Here is a 20,160-nt window from a genome sequence, read left to right as displayed (position 1 = left end):
CCAAGAAACCCAGCAGAATGAATCCATTGGGTGTGACAAATTAAACGCAAAGGGGGAGAATCCAACAAAAAGAATAAGTCATGACAAGGCTTTTAAAACTTTTAACTTCATCTCCCTAATGAGTGTATAATTCAATCTTGTTATTGTACTGATTAGCATTTTTCTGATTCTAGAGTTGCACACCTTTCCTTGTGCTATACTGGCTATTTATCATCTTCTTATGTCTACATTTTAATTGGGTTGTCTATTAATGAGCTCTAAGAATTCTTTATATATTCTGGTCATAGGTTATATGCATTGTAAATATGGTCGGTTTAAGAACTACTTTTCATTTTAATGATGTCATTTAAAGTTCTAAATTTTGATGGAATCCCATTTATCAATTTTTTTCTTTTATACATCATGTTTTTTGTATCCTAGGTAGTTCTTGCCTACCCTGAATTCATAAATATTTTCCCTAATAATTTCTTCTTAAAGTTTTATACTTTTAGGCTTTCTTATTTAGGTTCATAGATCCCTTCAAGTTATTTTCATGTATGGAAAATAAAGGTTGAGGTTAATTTTTTATATACGGATACCAGGTGTTCTAGTGCCATTTGCTGAAAACACTCTCTTCCTCGGCTCTTGAATTGAGTTTATATTCTATAAAATGCTAATGTTAAATAATCTTTCAAAACTCAGTGGGCCATATATGTGTGGTTCTATTTCTAGATTCTCTGTTTTATTCCAATGATCTATATGTCTTTCCTTATACCAACACTGCCTTGATTACTGTAGCTTTAGAAGAAGTCTTAAAATTAGGTACTAAACGCCTTCCAACACTGTTTTTGTTTTTGTTTTTAACTTTTCTAGGTCCTTTGTTCTCCTACATAACTTTTAAATTTCAATATCCAATTCTTCATTTATAGCAAGTATACACAGACCTGAATTTTTATATATACCTTGTGTTTTCTAATCCTGCTAAATTCAAGTACAAGTTCTAGGGGCTCCTAGAGTTTTCTTAGTATTTTCTCTGTAGATGATCATTTCATCTACATATAAAGATTTTGCTTCTAACTTGCCAATCCTATCCTAACTGTGTCATTTTATTGCCAGACTATTTTGGTGGGGAGTAGGTTTCAAAGTTTAATGGACAGATACAGAGTAAGCATATCTGCCCTTGTTCCCCACCTTAAGGAGAAAGCATTGTATCTTCTCCATTTATATAAGGCGTTCTCGCTGGAAGTATGGAGCACATGTCTTTAATCTGTTGAGAAGGTTCTGTTCTACTTCTAGTCCCCTGATAGCTTTTACCATGAAGAGCTGTAGAATTTGGTCCAATACTTTTTCTCCAACTAGTGACAGGATCATATGGCTTTCTCCTTTCTTCTGTTTAAATGATGACTTTAGGGGGTGGATCTTCCAATGCTGAACCAACTCTGCCATCCCTATAACAAAACCACTTTCTACATCCTGACAGATCTGACTTCCAATAGTTTGTTTTGTTAAACAAATTTCTATCTATGTTCATACTTTTTTCTTCTATTATCTTTATCCAGGTTTTAGGATTAGCACAATGTTGAGTTCCTAAAATGAGGGGAGAAGTGTTCCTTCTTTTTTCTGCTTTAATTGTTTGATATAATTTATCAGTTAAAAATGTTTATGAGCCTGCTGTTGTCATATAGGTAGGTTTTCAAGCTAAGAATATACTTTCTTTAATAGGTGCTATTCAAATTTTATATTTCCTCCAGAGTTAGTTGCATTAATTTGTCTTCCAAGGTACTTCTTAGATGTTGTCAAATTTATTTCAAAACAGATTTTTGTAATATGCTTTCTATATCCTTTTAAATTCTGTAAAATCTGTGGTAATGTCTCCCAGATCATAATATTGTAATTTAAAAAAATGTATAACTGATATTGTGTAACAGGAAGAAAAGGTCTAAAAGAGCAGGGGAATTGGGAGGGGTAGGGGAAGGGCAAAAAGGGAAAGGAAAAAATACGAGAAGAGGAAAAAAAATGGAAACAAGGTCTTTGCAAATAGGGAAGGGTGGAGGGGGTGAAGGGAGGGCAAGGGAAGGGGAAAAAAATAAAAACCAAGATACTCATGTAATGGTACAAGATCCCAATGATGAATGTAAGTGTATTTTATACCGAAAATGTACCAATAAACTTAATGGGGGCAAAAAAAATTAATACTAGAAAATAAAAGTAAATAAAGGCTTTCACTAGTGTACCAGGACATGCCCAAAGTGAAATTAAATATTAACATGAGGCTCTGAGATAGTAAGCAATTTGTCTCTTTATCCACACACTCACTTACAAAGCCACATCTTATTGCTAGGGAAAACACAGATCCTTAGGCCAGGAAAAATGTTCATTTTCATTCTCACTGCTATCATTACTTAATTTTCCTCAAAAAAGTAAGCAACTCATTGTAATAACATGTCACAAATAATATATTGAGCACCAGACTATAATTATGGGTAGGATCACTGTATTTCTTATTGGAAGAAAAACACATAAAGCTGTATCTTATTGTCACTCATTCTGTGAAGAAAATGGTTTATGTTACCTTTTACTTTTTCTTTACTTGAACTGCTTACTATTTAGGAAGCAATAAATGAGCTTAAGGTTGACATAATTTTACCTCTGCTTAAAGATTCAGTGCAATTCAATAAATATATATTGATTTTCTAATATCTGGGTAAGTATTGGCAATGATAATCAGTGGAAAAATCAAAGAAACATAAGGCTCCCACAGATTATAATGGAAGACAGATGGATTATTTACATCGGAAATATTATGGTCAGCACAATAAACTACAAAGGGGTATAGAAAAAGGGTTCTTCAAGTTCTAACATGTTTCTCAACTTTGGCAGCACCTTTAGAGTTGTTTTTGTTTGTTTTAGTTTTCCTTTTCTTTATTAGTTGTTTCATTTCAGAGGGTCAAAACATACCAGCATGTTCCGGGTCACATTTCATTATTGTTCGTATAGTGCCTTATATTTCAGATTGTCTCTTTTAGTTCCTGGTGTTCTCAGCTAAACAAGTTATTTATATTTTATTATGCCATCTGGGTTAAATCCTATAACCTAATTTTGTCCTTGGATGAGCACAACTGAAATTGCTCTGGGTTTCATTGAGTCGGTACACCAGAGTAAATATATGTTTCACGTGTAACCACATGTAAGGACAGATCTTCTTTTAAAAACCAAATATAAATATATGCTTGGAAACATTTCTGACATTAAGCTGGCTGGTAGTTGCACAATCAGATAATGTATGTGAAATTACCTTGAAAAGGACAAAAAGTAGCTAGGATATAATGTAATATTTTTATCATGAAGGGGAAATGATACATCAAACAAATGTTTTTATAGCGTACATTTATTTACAGATGGATTATTTCCCTGGGTAAATAAAACTCAAAGACATAAGTCTATAAATTACATAAAATAAAAGCCTAGTGGGTTACCAAATATTGAATGTTTAATTACCACTATTCACATTCTGCTCTTACAAGAGAGTTAATATTTGTGTCCATTCTAAACTGAAATGTTGAAACCCTAATTCTAAGTGTTATGATATTTTGGAGATGCACACCTTGGAAGCTCACGATGGTGTGCTCTCGTGATGAACACGAGAGTGTCCAGCCTCTCCACCTCCCAGGCAGACAGAGTGAAGAGCTGGCTCTACACAACCCAGAAGGGGATCCTTTTCAAGAGCGCTACTGTGCTGCCTCCCTGACCTCAGATTTCCAGCTTCCAGGACTTTGAGAATAAATGTTCGTTGCTCAAGCCACTCCAGTCTCAATGAAGATAGCTCTTAATTCATAGACTTTATAATTCAACTTTTTAGATGAACTAAAGTCTCATATATATATATATATATATACATATATATATATATATTTGGTACTGGGGATTGAACTCGGGTCCTTGTGCTTGCGAGGCAGGTGGCGGAACCACTGAGCTAAATCCCTGGCCCTATCTCTTATATTTAGAAGTGATGAAGTGTGTGTGTGTGTGTGCACGCGTATGTGTGTGTGTGTGCACACATGTGTTAACCTAGACCAGGAATGTGTTGGGTTTGGAATAGGGTATTGTATAGTCAAACAAAATCATCAGTAAAAATCTGAGCTCAGATCAGGTATTTTCTGATTCTAGAATCTCAGGCTTCAGAAAAATAACTATGCTGTATCAACCTCAGTTTGTTCAGGGATGAAAACAGTTCATAAGTAATTCATCCAACTTGTCAGACAATTCCAGCTTTTGCTCATTCCTTAGCTCTACCGATAGTCTTTGCCTGGCTGCAATGGAACAGATATTCTCTCCGGAAACTGGAGCACTATATTTCCCATGTTGGAAGAGACAGTCATTTCTACAGCTAGTTCAGAAGAGTATATAACAAATGTCTTACCCGAAATAAGAACACATTCTCTTGCAGACACAGAGGGAAGAGAATCTAAGGCAAACACTCAGGAGCTTTGGGAAGAGAAATATCTTATAGAGGTGAGGCAATTAAACAAACTCAGAAGATAAACCATCCCGAACAGTAGAACATGAGAATGATTGTGCATTCTATTACAAAAATATGTGGAGGCAATGTTGGAAATTAATGTGCATGCTAGGAAAGGAAAATGACTATTATCTGTTACAGTAGCAGAATGTGAGCAGTGTTTTCAGTGATGTGCAAGGTGGCCTTTGGAGGAATCTGTGATGGCTGGACGTTGGCACGAAGGTCCCACCTCAGCAAGTGCAAAGGCTGTTTTATTTTGTGCAGGGAAGAATTCAATGTGCCTGTGTTCCAAGATGTGAGAACCGAGTAGGCTGGAGGCCAATCGGTGATGGCTCCAACCAGGGCGATTACATGGAGGCAGAATTTTTCTACAGAATAGGAAAATTAAAACTACAGAAGAGTTATCTCTAGGGTAAACCCACTCGATTAGCTTTATATGAGTATAAACCATATGTATCTGTGCATTGCCTGATTTAGAAGTGGGATGTTTTACATAAAGGACACATATTTGTCCTAAAATATTGCTCCTTTTCAGCGTATATCCAGAAGGCAGTCTGGCTTTATGTGGAACACATGTGAGCAGATCACCCTAGACTCAGAAGTAAGGAAAGCTGCCCTCAGACAAGGCATATGTGAGATTCAAAGATAACAAAGCACCCAGAATTGCTATCAGTACCTGCAAGTAAAAGTTACCACCAGGTAGTACCTTATCCATGTTATATAACAGGCCAGGAAAATATGCATCAGCCAAGGGAGACACAGAGCAGACTCACTGTCTTCTGGACCATGTAGACCAGCACTTGAACCAGCTGCTCACTGCAGAGCAGGGTGAGGTGTCTGAGGATGGAGGCTTCCAAAGCTGAGCTGACTTGAGTTCAGATTCGAGCTCTGCCACTTACCAGGAACTCTGGCTCATCTACTGGAAATTCTAAGACATTCTTACAACATGTGCCGATTTTGAGGATATGCAGAGCAAGTCACATTTGTCAGACATAGCATTTGATTTTCAAAAGATGTTTAAGACTTGTAAATAAGACTATTAAATGATGATTATTACCTTTAGCAGGAAAAATCACATTTTCTTTGAAAAAAACTCAGCTAGCTCTCTGAATACACAGAATACTCTGTTTTTAATATCAATAGTTACTGCTTACTGCAATTCACCATTGGCTAAAGTAGGCATTTCAGTGATAATGGAATTGTGTGTACAAAGCACTTTGTATTTCTTGGGGGAACATCATTTAAAGTACATTTCCACATGAAAGTATTTTATTTTATTATTAGTACATGTTTGTAGAACATAGTGATTACATTCATTGTGAAGAGTTGGTACTTGTTCATGCTGTGTCTTAATTCTTTTTACTTCCTTTCCCCTCCTTTCTCTGCCTGCTCCCTCCATCTCTAGATGAAAAGACCTTATTTTAGTAAGAAGATTTTGTTTATGAATTTTTAGTACATGCAGAATTCAACAATACAGAAACACGAATGGCAAACATGAGAGTGCCTCTCCCAATGCCCACCATCCTGGCCACAGTGTGGCCTGCATTCACCCCCCACACTGCCCATGAACCTACATGGATAAATATGTACACACTAGAATCATACCACAGTGACATATGCTCACCCATGTTTATAGCGGCATAGTTTGTAATAGCTAAAGCTTGGAAACAGCCCAATTGACCATCAACTGGAGACTGGATAAAGAAGAAGTGGTTTTTTTTTTTTATAAAATGGAGTAATACTCAGCCATAAAGAATGAGAAACTAGAGATATTTGTAGCTAAGTGGATGCACATTGAGGCCATACTCGTAAGTGAAATAAATATGACACACGTGTAAATACCGAATAGTTTCTCCGGTATGAAAAATTTAAAGTGTAAATAAGGATCAAAACGTATAATTGATATTGTAAAATAGGAAGCAAAGGTCTAAAGGAGTAGGAGAAGTGGGAGGGGAAGGGGAAAGGAAAGAAGGGAAAAGAAAAAATATGAGACAAGGAAAAAAATGGAAACAAAGTCTTTGTAAATAGGGAAGGGTGGAAGGGGTGAAGGGAGGGCAGGGGAATGGAGAAAAAACAAGAACCAAGATATAACATGTAAAGGTACAAGATCCCGATGATGAATGTAACTGTATTGTATACCTAAAATGTACCAATAAACTTAATGGAAAAAAAATATGTACACACTAGCAAATACTAATGGTTGAAGATTACTTGCTCCTTAGCCAGTGAAAATAAAATGTAAGGAGTTTTTTGCTTTCCTTTAGCTGAGAGGCTGATTTAAAATGCTGCTTAATATGGAAAACATCTGCATTAGGATTCTTTAGCTATTCTCTAACTTTTCAGTTCAAATTACATTTGAGACCTTACTATTAAATATTTGAAAAGGAGTATGCTGATCTAATAAGCTTTAATAATACACTACTTAAATTCTAACAGTTAACTATGTGACAAAGCCACCTCTTTTGACTTACTAACAATCAAAGGGTCATTTACTTAACAATAGAATAAAGAGCACACTTTCTTCTTGTGTTCTGTGTTTTCCTTTTTAAAAAAAATCAGTCCATTGCCCTTGCTTGCAGAAGGTGAGGAAGACAATCATTCTAACCTCATTTGATTCTTTGAATTTTTACAGCAGGGAAAGGAAATACTTAGATTGAAATTTCCAAGGTTGGTATCATCATCTGTGCATAAATCACACTGGAGTCAGCTTTGAAACTGGCTCCTGCAATACTTAGAGAAATTCCAAACTAGTTTAGTATCTTGTTGTGGACATGGGATTACAGTGAGCCACTTGTGAACCAGACAAGGATTTGCAAATCACAGGAAAGTGGTGTCTGTGCACTGCAGCAAAAGACACAACACATCCAATTAGAGCGATGGATGGGATCACAGGGTCCAGTCACATGTAAGGCAAAGAGTGCATTCAGGATCTCATTTCTCCCTTTCAGACTGAAGATAACACCCTGAGCCACAGATGAGCCCTGAGCCACACTGACGGGAAAGGCAACCCGCCAAGGTCAGTGCCTTTGACATGCAGCTCTGGAAATTGAATTGATAAGGTCAGGGATGAAGCAGTTAGAGACGTGTACTGATGGCTATTTTTCTAGTGCTCCAACTAGACAGTTATAGGAGCCACCTACCAACCTGTGAAAATCACATGTAAGTCTGAGAACACAGTGACCAGGATCATTCTAAAATAACAGGATGTTAGAATAGGGATCATTTTACCAGAGGAGGGAAGGATTCCTGACTTGTGAGTTGAGGGATTTCAATAGAGACTGTGGGATATTTTGGATGACAATTTATAAACAGACCTTAGGGTCATTCTTTTTTATAGGTAGGACCTATTTCCTATTTTTTGAAGGTGGTCTTAGTTAAAATATTGCTCTCAAAATGTGTGTGCAAGTGTACCATTTTTGTTTTGTTTTGTTTTGAGTATTGAGGATTGAACCAAGGCCTTCACATTGAGATATCTTTGCAGCCCTTTTTAAATTGTTTTGAGATAGGGTCTTACTAAGTCACTAAGCTGCTAAACCTGGGCTTGAACTTGAGATCCTCTTGTCTCAGAAGACCTGTGTCACCAGACCTAGCTTTCTAAATGATTTTATACTGCACACCATAACTTATACACACCTCATATGACAGGGCCCCAGGTGACCTTAATGACCCAGGTTTTCTGCTAATTCTTTTTTGTAGTTCTGGGAATATACAGTGTGGTATGAAGGCAGTATCTTAAGACACCGAGGAACCAGCTGGAAGAGATTGGGTTCTGTTCCCTGTAGCCCAGCAATTCCAGTGCCCCTGAGTATAAAACCCTCAGCAGTGTGTGATTTGGGAGGCCCTTGGTGGAACAGCAACATAGATAGACATGCACAGATGTGACTTGATCTACCTGGAGCAGTTTTCCTGAGCCTTGTGATAGGGGTGGCTCACAAGTCCTAGGCTTCTGTCGCCTCTTGCTGTCGATCTGTGTAAAATAAAGTTGCTTCTTTTAAACTGTGCGAATGTTCTGTTTCCTCTGACTCATGCAAGTGGATTGAAATTGGTGTGTAATATTAGGGGAGCTGTTTAGAATCTTCCCTGGTATTGTCACAGAAATCTCGGAAAGAAGTACACGGAGACACAGAATTCGGATAAAATAATAAAATTTCTTCTCTCGACCGGGAGGGAACACCAGAAACCGGTCTGGTCAGTATCCCCGCCCCCTTTGTTCAGCGCTTCCCTTTTTATACCCTTTTTAGCCATTATCTCATCCCTAGTGGTCTTTGATGTGTAAATACAATTCCAGTTCCTATTTACAAGTCACAGATGCTAGGGTCATATACACTGTAAATTCACCCTGGCATGGTAACTTTTTTAGGTTAATGAAGTTACTGGTTAAAGAGTCAGATTACCGGCACCTTAAACAAGGAGTTAGGTGAAAAGCAAATCTTAAAAGAACACATTACCTATTTTGCTTCTACAACTACCTTAATATTCAGTCTATTAAGTTATCTAAAACTTTTCCGTATCAGTATCTGATACTGATTTGTGGTGAGCTGCTTCATCATCACCAATAATCCACCCTTATTGACAGATCATATCAATTAATATTAATTCTATAATTACACAAAAGCAAAAATGGAATTCTATAGAAGTAAAAATGTTAATATTTTCTTACCATTTTTCCAACTTGTAATCTTGCCTACCTCCTGTTGTATATACATACACACCACTTTAGGAAACATAAAGTTAAAGGAGGAAACTTGGCTGATGATGGCATTTGGTCTGGTCTAGCATTTAATCACAAAATTTTACCAACATCCCCCTTTTGAATGGAGAGGGAAACTCCATAGTTGTTTCTATAAGATGCCACTCAAATTTTCTACAGGGTTCTAGAAAAATGTGGGTGGTGATTAACAATGGTGGTATATCTATAGCAGCACAGTTTGTAATAGCTAAAACTTGGAAACAGCTCAATTGACCATCAACTGGAGACCGGATAAAGAAGTTGTTTTTTTTTTTAAATAAGATGGAGTACTACTCAGCCATAAAGAACGAGAAACTAGAGACCTTTATAGCTAAATGGATGCATATTGAGGCCATTCTCTTAAGTGAAATAAATAGGACACATATGTATAAATACTGAATAGTTTCTCTGGTGTGAAAAACTAAAAGTGTAAAAAAGGATCAAAATCTGTAAGAGATAATGTGAAATAGGAAGAAAAGTTCTAAAGGGGTAGGGGAAGTAAGAGGGGTAGAGGAAAGAAAAGAAGAGAAAAGAAAAAATATGAGAAAGGGAAATAATGAAAAAAAGTCTTTGTAAATAGGAAAGGGTGGAGGGGGTGAAGGGAGGGCAGGGGAATGCAGAAAAAAGAAGAACCAAGATACATCACATAAAGGTACAAGATCCCAATGAGGAATGTAACTGTATTGTATACCTAAAATGTACCAATAAACTTAATGGGAAAAAATAAAAAAATAAATACCTTGGTAGCTAAAAATACCCAAAAATGAAAACAATGGTAGTATAGTCTGGCTCTTATCTAAATGAAGAGATATCCAAAAGCCATGTCCTGTCATGGACGGGGAATAGACTCAGAGTGAACAATTAAAAGAGGACTGAACTAGATATTTAGTGTCCAAGGCTCTAATCCTAGCTCTACCACTAACTAGTTCTATGATTTCAGCAAGAGATTTCTCCTTACAAACTTTCTTACCAGTCAATGGACTGTTGACCAGCAAGACTGTTAAGTTCCCATCTACCTATAGTTTTTGTCAGTAGTTAATGATTAAAACTTTTCTCTTGGTTATTTTCACCCATGTACTGAAGGAGGGAGAGATTTCAATAAATTATACCAAACCCTAAGTGCCTTAAAGCCTAAGGAGAAATAGAACTATCCAAACTGTTTCTGTTTAACTTCACTTTCCTATATTTGTTCAGAAATTAACTCCTTTCAGGTACACCTTGAACTAGGTATGCTGCTACATTTATGTAAGCAACAACTACAAAAAAAAAAAAAAATCAAGGAACAAAAGCCTAAGATTTGGAATGAGCTTATGCAATGGGAGAGTAAACATTTCTTTTTTTAAAAAAAGCCTAAGATCTTATTTGTAAATAATCTCCAATAAATCATGACAACTACTATCCAGCATTCAAAAAGAGCCAACATATTTGTCTCTTAAGATTAAGTTCTTTTCACCCAACCAAAGAAGATTATATAAAATAAACTGAATTTAGTCCTAATTTTCAACACTCATATTCTCTTTGATTCTAAATGCAAGCTGAAAATTGAAATGAAAATTTGAGGAAAACATACAATCAGACTTTCCCTGAAACAAAATGCGAAATTTCTCAGAAATCTCATTCATCCACACTGCTGCAATCATACATAGCTGTTTGTTCTTTATTTCCTTCTTCTATGACTACTCTAATGTGACACAGCTGTTAAATTTTATATTTGCCATTAGGTTTGTATAGCAATGACCTTTAGATACTAAATGTTAACTTACATGTTGGGAACATTAAGGTTTAATTTAATAATAAAGAAGCAGGGCAATTCATGTGAAAACTAAAATATTAGGACATACTGGAGATGATGGGTTTGACTTCCAAGAAAAATAAGTATTACAAGAAAAATGTTACCCTTAGCTAAATAAATAATTTATTTCTGTTTTAAAATGGTTGCTCTGATCACAAGACTTTTTCAGCCTCTGTTTCACTTTAAATGCTCAGATTAAAATTCTCATTGCCATTCTTTTGCTCAATCATTTATTTTCTTTGGGGGCTTAAGAACTCCTGATGATTTTTTTTTGGTATGCTGGTAGATTCTTTTTTACTTCCATGCTGGAAGCCAAAAGATTAATCCTTTGGAATCTCAATGAATCATCTAATTAGCAACTTACTAAAATGAAGTAAGTTAATTATGTGTAATTTCTTTATTAAGATCAAATGACAGGCAAATCATTTTCCTAAGGCTATTCTCTTCATTTGTAGCATTAATGAGAAAAACCAGAAATCAAATGAAGTTTTTACTAGTGCGAGAGCACCACAATAAGACAATAGATTTCCAGATCATTCTATTGGAAGCAATAGGTCTGCCTGAGTCCCTGCTTATATGTTAGATTTTAGGACAGTAACCAATCTTAGAAGGAGTGTTAATGAATGTAATTATAAGCCAATTGACTAAAGTCCACACTGGCTCTCAAACTACGTAAACTCCACTAATACCAATCAAGTATTTACTAAGTACAGCATAAGGTAGAATACAGTAGTATAAGTTCTTGCCTCAATGTTTATTAGTTCTTAACCCTTGGAAAGTTATTTAAATGTTCTAAGTTTTGGTGGTCTCATCTGTAGAACAGAGATAATAATATGCAGTACCTTTTGCATGATTGTGAAAATAAAATGAGTATTTAGAATAACAAGTATTGAAAAAACATTACTTTTTATTAAATACCCATAGTAAGAGATGTAGAAATTCATAGTAAGAACATCCCTCCATGTGTCTTTGTTTCATCAACTTTAACCTGGATGTGAAACCACCCTGGTTTTCACACCTACAAACGCCCATTGGTGGCATGCATTTCAATCAGTTGGTTGTATTAGCTGGAGAGTTGAGGATGCCAGTGAGAGGCCCCAGGACAGAGGATGAAAACTTCTGTCACCTCCCAGACCACTTCTTGGCTTCCATTCCCTGCTCCTGCATTCCTCTAGGATTACCTTCTTCAGCTCCAAATCTTCACTTCTATTCTTGTCTACAAAGGAAGTAACTAAACCCACCAAGATTTTTCAGAAGAAAAAGCCAGTCATATAGTATGACTGCCAGGAAGGTATTTATGGTTACCAACAGCATCTTCTTTTTGCTGCTCCATTTTTTGTTATTATTAGAGATGTTACCCACAGTCAGAAAACAGAGTGTTGAGGGCTAAGTGTCCAGGAAGGAGTGCAAGTATCAGACACCTGAATACTTGCAAATATTTCTCCTACCAAGTAAAGAAATAGACAAGTTATTTACAGGGAGAAAGACAGGGCCTAGGGGTGGGTGGTGGTTTATTTGGGGTTTGTATATTTATACGATTAGAGTCTCAAAGCACATTAAGGGGAAAAAGGAGGCGGATGGACTCAGTGTAAATGATCATTTGACATCCAATGGGATAGAAGAGGTCTGAGTTAGTTAATGATACTCACTTGGAGAAGACCAGAATTAGACGTGTCTTGGGGCTGGGGATTTAGCTCAGTGGTTTTGCTGCCTGCTGCGCAAGCACAAAGCCCCGAGTTCAATCCCGGGTACCAAAAAAAAAAAAAAAAGAGATCTAGACTTAGATGTGTCTTCATTTTAGACAGATGTAAAATGGGAGTAAGAGTAAAAATGCAGATGCATTTTTCTAAAAGTCCTCATTCATTTCACTATTCAGAAAACAATAACACCTTTTTCTTTTAGGGAAAGCAGCACTCATGAAAATGATTTTGTATTTTATTATTTCTCAATATTCTTTGGTTAAAGATAAGTTTGATGATGGGCTTGCAGATAACTCAGCAATAAACAACTAATTATCATTTTTTAATGCAGAAACTTCTGTAGAGAATCATATTTAGGGAAATCAAGCACATGGCCCATTGGAAGCTCTTCATAGGTTTAGCTTAATAAAACAATTGAGCTTCGTTTGAGATCCATGTATGCTGTGAGGCGAAGCCTCTGGACGCTTTGTGCCTGCTGTCTCAGGCGTATCTCCCTAGCCTGATGACTCGCGTGGATAATATTACTTGTGCTTAACAGTTAGTTATTCCTACACTGGGATCAGGGTTTGTCCATGTTCTACAATTTTTTAGTTGCTAAGAATCAGCAACTCTTCCTATTATGATATTAATATGTGAATAATGTACATAGGTTTCTAAATAGCTAAGAAACCAGAATTGATACATTAATGAATTATATTTTTTAAAAGGTTTTAAAAATTAAGAAACTGCCCAATACAGTTATTTCTAATTCAACTGTAGTTATTTGGTAATCTATCCAAAGTGAATAAGTAAAATATTTCAAAAATTGTAGTAAAGTTTACTATAACCTTCAACAACAGTTAGCTTGTTTTATCGCAGAAAATTGTAAAAAGGAACTCTTTCTTTAGACAGCTCTCAAGCAATTCAGACTGTTTAATGATTTGCATTATGTCAATTTGGTTAATTTTTATTTGTTTTTAGTCATCTGTACAAAAGGCATTCCATGAGTATTTTCGAGCTTCCTCATCATGCTTTAAGTGTCTTTCATTTAGCCTTAATAAGCATCAACACAAATAAATATTAAGATGTGAATGCATTAGATAAACAAAAGACGCACAGGAGGGCCAGGAGGGCTCACAACTCAGCCTGGCTTTGCCAAGGCTCCCCAGCGAGCCCTTCAGCTTCTTTTTTTCTCTCTGCACTTGATCTCAGGCATTAAGACCACTTAATGTTCCTTGCACAGTAATTCTCTCCTAACCACTTCAGTCAAGTCAAAACACAGATCAAGTTTTGTCTTTCATCAATAACTTCTCTCCCTGGTCACCAGCATCTTTATCATTCCTCCATAAAGGGAATTTTACATTGTTCCAGACAATAATTCCCATCTACGTGTTGGCTTGTACTGCCTCTTCCTCCTTCTCTCTACCTGGACTCTTCCTTTCTAGATCAGTTTCTTGACAGTGGTTTTAGGGGGCACTATTCCTTAGTATGTCCATAAAGAATCTGTAAGTTGAGGGAACTGTGTCACTTGCATATATGAATATTAAAATCACCTGAACATTACATTTTAGGAGGCTTATCGCTTGTCAGACATATGTTTACCTTGAAGTAAATATAATGTTCTCTTTTCTCCTTGGGATTTCTGCATTAAGTATTGCCCAAGCCACATTGCAGGGATCTTAATAGAGAGGGGGCTGCTGAGAACAGCTCTCCCCAGATATGAATCTCATGAGATCAGCCAGGCCACCTGATGGCTGGGGAAGTTTCTGGGTCAGCGAGGCAGCTGATGAACTTGCTTCTGAGTGGCCATGTTCTTGGAAAAGCCATGAAGAGATCAGAGCTAAAGACTCAAGAAAAATTCTAGAGGTGCTAAGGAAGAACCAGGTTAAAACTTGGATCCAAACTCTAAAGAAGACGTAATTGTAACAGGGATGAGCCTAAGGTAGTGTTGGCTAGAAAATAAAACCAGCACATACACCTCAGTTAGTAGCTAATTCAAGTCATGTAGCTAGTTAAGCTTAGAAATTTAAAGGTAACCACAGGAAAAAAGAAAAAAGTTAAAAGTAAAATAGATATAAACCTCTCTTCCCAGGAAGAAGATATGCTAAGTTAGTTGACAGCTCCTCTCTAACCTCTGAGCTGGACTTGGAAAAAACTTAAAATGCACAGAAACCAGTTTCCTTTTAACCTAGTTTCTTGTGACTCAGCTAAAAAACTAATTTCCTTTAAGCCTATACCCACAAAGCCATCTGTTCAAAACAAGTCTCGGTGGTCTTCTTATCTATATAAGGCCAAAATAAAGAAAGCCATGGAATTTATCTCCTCTTGGTGGGTATCCACTGAGAGCTTCTTTGTTCTTACTTCTAATAAACTCTCCTTCAAATTCCTCCTTTTGTCCATTTTATTCTTTAATTTCATGAGACAAAGAGCTAAGATTTAAACAAAGTAACGGCTTCAGTGTCAGGAGGCCTCCTAAGAGCCACACTGTCTGACTCTTCTACCTGCTCCACCCCAGGCAGAGACACCTTTCTGCTCCAACCTGGAGTGGGAGGTCAGCATTCTTTTTTTGGTACCGGAGATCGAACTCGGGTCCTTGCGCTTGTGCAGCAGGCAGCGAAACCACTGAGCTAAATCCCCCGCTAGGTCAGCATTCTTGCAATAGCATTCCATATTAAGAATGCAGCACCTAGCTCACTGCTAAGTTTGTCTATTATTTTGAGATGGGTCATGTTATGTTGTCTAGGCTGGTCTTAAATTTGTCCTCTCAAGTGATCCTTTTGCCTTAGCCTCCTAAGTAGTTGGGATTTCAGGCATGCACCACCACTCCTGGATAGATCTTATGATGAAGCACTTTCATAGTCTTTTTTTTTTTTTTTAACCATTATTCCATAAAAAAATAGAGCTTTTATAATTCAGATAGTTCACTTGCCTTCATCTTAAAGTACTTACATTGACCCTATTTTCCATGGTGGTGGTAGAGAGTGTGATACATACACCCACCCTATTTGTGTGTGTGTGTGTGTGTGTGTGTGTGTGTGTGTCCGTATATCTGTGTGTGTGTGTTTTTGGGAGGAAGAGGATACTGTCTGATCCTCTGGCATGGGTCAGATAGACAACAGTCATTAGAGAGCTTGTGGTGTTTCTTCAGCCTGGTCCTCATTATTTTTTTTTCTCTGTTTCAAGTTACAGGGAGGCAGGTAGAGGTGACTCACTGTGCCTTTATTGTTTAAAAGCAGCATATTCTTTCACTTTTCCTCTTTGTCTGTGACTATTTAATTTGGGGTCAAAATTTCATGTTTAATAAAAAACAAGCTAACTTTAATTACAGTTTTTAAGTTCAGCTGCAGTTCTTGCTGTAAGAGATTTTGTCAAAGGGCATGCTAAAAACTAAGTCACTGGTATCCAATTCTCAGCCATTTTTACAATATATACATATACTTATATATTCTATATACAATGCATATATTACATTACATATTATATATAGTACATAGCCCTAAAATAATAAGCATTGGTGAGAAGATGGAGAAGTGCATATGCTGTTGGTGGGAATGTAGGATGGTACAGATGCTGTAGAAGACTATGGCAGACCCCTCTCCCTGCCCAGTTTTTTAAATGGAATTACTGTGTGATCCAGCAATTCCACTTCTGAGTGGATACCAAAACAAGGACTCAAATATTTGTATACCAATTATACATGCATTTTTCACAAAAGCCAAAAGGCAGAAATAACCCAAGTGTTCATACATAAAGGAATTAACAGCAAAACGTAATATATGCATATAATGAACTGTTATTCAGCCATAAAAGGAATAAAATTGGGATACATGCTGCCATACAGATAAATCTTGAAGACAATATGATAGATGAAATAAGCTAGACACAAAAAGACAAATATTGTGTTCTGCTTGTATGAATTACCTAGAGTAGTAAAATTCAGATACAGAAAGTAGAAGTGTGGTCATTGGAAGCTGGGGGAGAGACTAATGTATGAATAAGTTTTAATAGGTACAAGGTTTCAGTTTGAATGATGACAAGTTCTGAAGATCAACTGTAGTGATGGCTACAAAAAAGGTAAATGGACTTAATCCCACCGAACTCTACACTTTAAAATAGTCAAAGTGACAAATTTTATTTCATGTATACTTTACCAAAATGAAAAAACTTTTGGTACATTAAAAAAAACTGGCATCTTGTGGCCACATACGGCTAAACACAATAGTATGATTTGACAGAGCAATACAGAACCATTCAGAAATATTAAATAAATAAAATGCACTACCATAAGTGAATTAAGTCTAGGTGTATTTAAGTACTACAAATTTATTTTTTATTTTTAATTTTAAAAATTTAGTTTATTGATACCTTTTAGATATACATAATGATCACATTCATGATAGGGAATTTGTACCTGTATAAGATATATCTTAATTCCTCTTTTTTCCCCATTTTCCTACCCTCCCTTCAACCCCTCTTCCCCCCTTATTTACAAAAACTTTGTTTCCATTTTTTGTTCTTTTCTTTTTTTTTTTTGTTTTTTTTGGTACCAGGGATTGAACTTGGGTCCTTGTGCTTGCACAACAGGCGGCGAAACCACTGAGCTAAATCCCTGACCCTTCTTGTTTTTTCTTTTCCCTTCCTTTCTCTCCCCCTCCCCCACCCCCCTTAGTTCCCCTTCACATTTGAGCATGTTCTTTCTATTTCATAATATCTAGTATACATTTTGGTCTTTATTCACAGTTTTGGTTTTTTACACCAGAGAAACACTGCAATATTTACACATGTGTGTTAATTTATTTCACTTAAGAGTATTGTCTCAAGATCCATCCATTTACCTAGACCTGTCTCAAGGTTATCCTTCATTATAACAGACTAGTACTCCAGTGTATAAAAAAAACCCACATCTTCATTATCCATTCATTGGTTGATGAGCATTTGGGCTGTTTTCAAGATTTAGCTATTACAAACTGTGCTACTGTAAATTTGGGTGCACATATATTGCTGTGGTATGATGTTTGTAAATCTTTCTGGAAGATACCTATTGTTTTATTTTGTTGAGGAATATCCACACTGATTTCCACGGTGATTGCACCAGTCTACACTCCCACGAACAGTGGAGAAAGATTCCTTTTGCCCCACAGTCCCACCAGCATTTGTTATTGGTGATTGGTGTATGTAGCATATCTTTGGATATTATTTCTTGATTCATTCTGCCACTGTTTATTTTGATTGGAAAATTGATAACATTTACATTGATGATTACAACTGATATGTATTGGCTTATCCTTGTCATATTTCCTTTTTCTGGTTACGTATCTTTCCCCTCTTTTTAATCACTTGCCTTGCCTGGTGGCTTCTTTCTATTAGCATTCTTGGAAATGTGGTATTTTTTATCTCTTTCTAAAATATCCTTCAGTAGAGCTAGTTTGGTCGTCAAGAATTTCTGCACTTGTTCTTTGTTATGGAAGTATCTTACTTCTCTTTGATTCTATAAGATGGTTTTGCAGGGTACATTGATCTGTATTGGAAGTTTTCTTTTAGGACTTGAAATACTTAACTCTAAGCTCCCCTTGACTTAAGGGTTTGTGTTGAGAAGTCCACTGTGATTATGATGGAATTTTCTTTATAAGTGATTTTTTTCCTTTGACAGTTTTTTGGGTTTTTTAAAAAATTCTTTTATTGGTACATTGTAGGTATACAACACAATTACATTTCTCATTGGGAATTGTACCCTCACATAATGCATCTTGGTTCTTATTTTTTCCCCGTTCCTAACCCTCCCTTCACCCCCTCCACCCTTCCCTCTTTACAAAGACTTTATTTCCATTTTTTCCATTTCTCGTCATTTTTCCTTTCCCTTCTTTCCTTTCCCCTGCCCCTCCCACTACCCCTACCCCTTTGGACCTTTTCTTCCTATTTTACATTATCGATTATTCATTCTAATCATTGGTACATTTTAGGTATACAATATAATGACATTCATCATTGGAAATTTGCACCTTTACATAGTCTCTCTTGGTTCTTATTTTTCACCCTTGCCCAGCCCTCCCTTCAACCCCTCCATTCGTCCCTATTTACAAAGATTTTGTTCCTATTTTTCCATTTTCTCATATTAATCCCATTCCCTTCTATCCTTTCCCCTAGCCCTCCCACTTCCTTCCCCTTTGCCCCTTTTCTTCCTATTTCACATTACCTATTATACATTTAAGTCCTTATTTCCACTTTCAGTTTCTCACTCCAGAGAAACTATTCAGTATTTATACATGTGTGTCCTATTTATTTCACTTAAGAGTATTGCCTCAATGTGCATCCACTTAGCTATAAATGTCTCTAATTTCTCATTTTTTATGGCTGAGTAGTACTCCATTTTATAAAACAACCACATTTTCTTTACCCAGTCTCCAGTTGATGGGCATTTGGGCTGTTTCCAAGTTTTAGCTATCACACACTGTGCTGCTATGAACATGGGCGCACATATATCACTGTGGTATGATTCTTTTAATTCTTTGGGGAAGATCCCCAGCAGTGGAATAACAGGGTCAAATGGGACTTCCAGTCCTAGTTCTTTGAGGTATCTCCATACTTGTTTCCACAGTGGTTGCACGAGTCTACACTCCCACCAGCAGTGGAGCAGGGTTCCTCTTTCCCCACAGCCCTGCCAGCATTTGTTATTGGTTGATTTCATGATAGCAGCCATTCTTTCTGGAGTGAAGTGGAATCTCAGCATTGTTTTCATTTGCATCTCTCGAATGACCAGTGATGTTGAACATTTTTTCATGTATTTATTTGCTATTTCCACTTCTTTGAGAAATGTCTGTTCATTTCAGATGCCCATTTTTGGATTGGGTCTTTAAATTTGGGCGGTCTGATCTTTTTAAGCTCTTTATAGATTCGAGATAGTAGACCTTTGTCTGAGAAAGAGCAGGTGAAGATTTTTTCCCACATTGTGGGTTGTCTCTTCACACTGCTGGTGGTTTCTCTTGCTGTGCAGAAGCCTTTTAATAAGAAGAGATCCCACTTGTTGATTGTTTGTGCTAGTTCATGGGCAACTGAGGTTTTGTTCATAAAATCTTTTCCTACACCGATGTCTTCAAGGGTTCTACCTAACCTCTGTTCCAACTGGTTCAGAGTTTCTATTTTAATATTTAGATCTTTAATCCATTTTGATTTTAGTTTAGTGCATGGTGAGAGATACAGGTCTAGTTTTAATCTTTGGCAAGTTGAAGCCCAATTTATCCAGCACCATTTATTAAAGAGGCTACCTTTCCTCCAGTGAGGGTGTTTGGCTGCTTTATTGAAGATGAGATGGCTGAGTGTGTCTGGCTTTGTTTCTGCATCTTCCAGTCTGTTCCACTGGTCCTCAGGTCTGTTTCTTTGGCAGTACCATGCTGTTTTTAACACAGTAGCTTTGTAGTATAGTTGCAGGTTGGGGATTATGATACCCCCTGCCATGTCTCTCTTA

The 20,160-nt window shown here is 36.7% G+C and overlaps 1 protein-coding gene across 5 annotated transcripts in view; it reads right to left on the bottom strand.

Annotated features, from left to right (window-relative positions):
- Cntnap2 (contactin associated protein 2) overlaps nucleotides 1-20,160 on the bottom strand; it is a 2,081,788-nt gene that overhangs the window by 1,019,387 nt on the left and 1,042,241 nt on the right. Inside the window, exon 10 of one of the 5 annotated variants that reach the window (XM_087207770.1) lies at nucleotides 5,721-5,899. The exons of 3 other annotated variants lie outside the window; for them this stretch is intronic. In XM_087207770.1, coding sequence (XP_087063896.1) covers nucleotides 5,736-5,899 — 164 coding nt within the window. In that variant the 3' untranslated portion in view covers nucleotides 5,721-5,735. Of the gene's footprint in view, nucleotides 1-5,720; nucleotides 5,900-8,421; nucleotides 8,466-20,160 lie in introns of those variants that run through there. One more of the 5 variants, XM_087207771.1, reaches the window with a different exon arrangement.

Source organism: Heterocephalus glaber, unplaced genomic scaffold (assembly GCF_053883595.1).
Source record: "Heterocephalus glaber isolate CG9 unplaced genomic scaffold, H.glaber_assembly_v1.0 deba00000818, whole genome shotgun sequence".
NCBI lineage: Eukaryota > Metazoa > Chordata > Mammalia > Rodentia > Bathyergidae > Heterocephalus > Heterocephalus glaber.
Note: the sequence above shows the minus strand (reverse complement) of the source record. Positions and strands in the feature narration are given on the sequence as shown.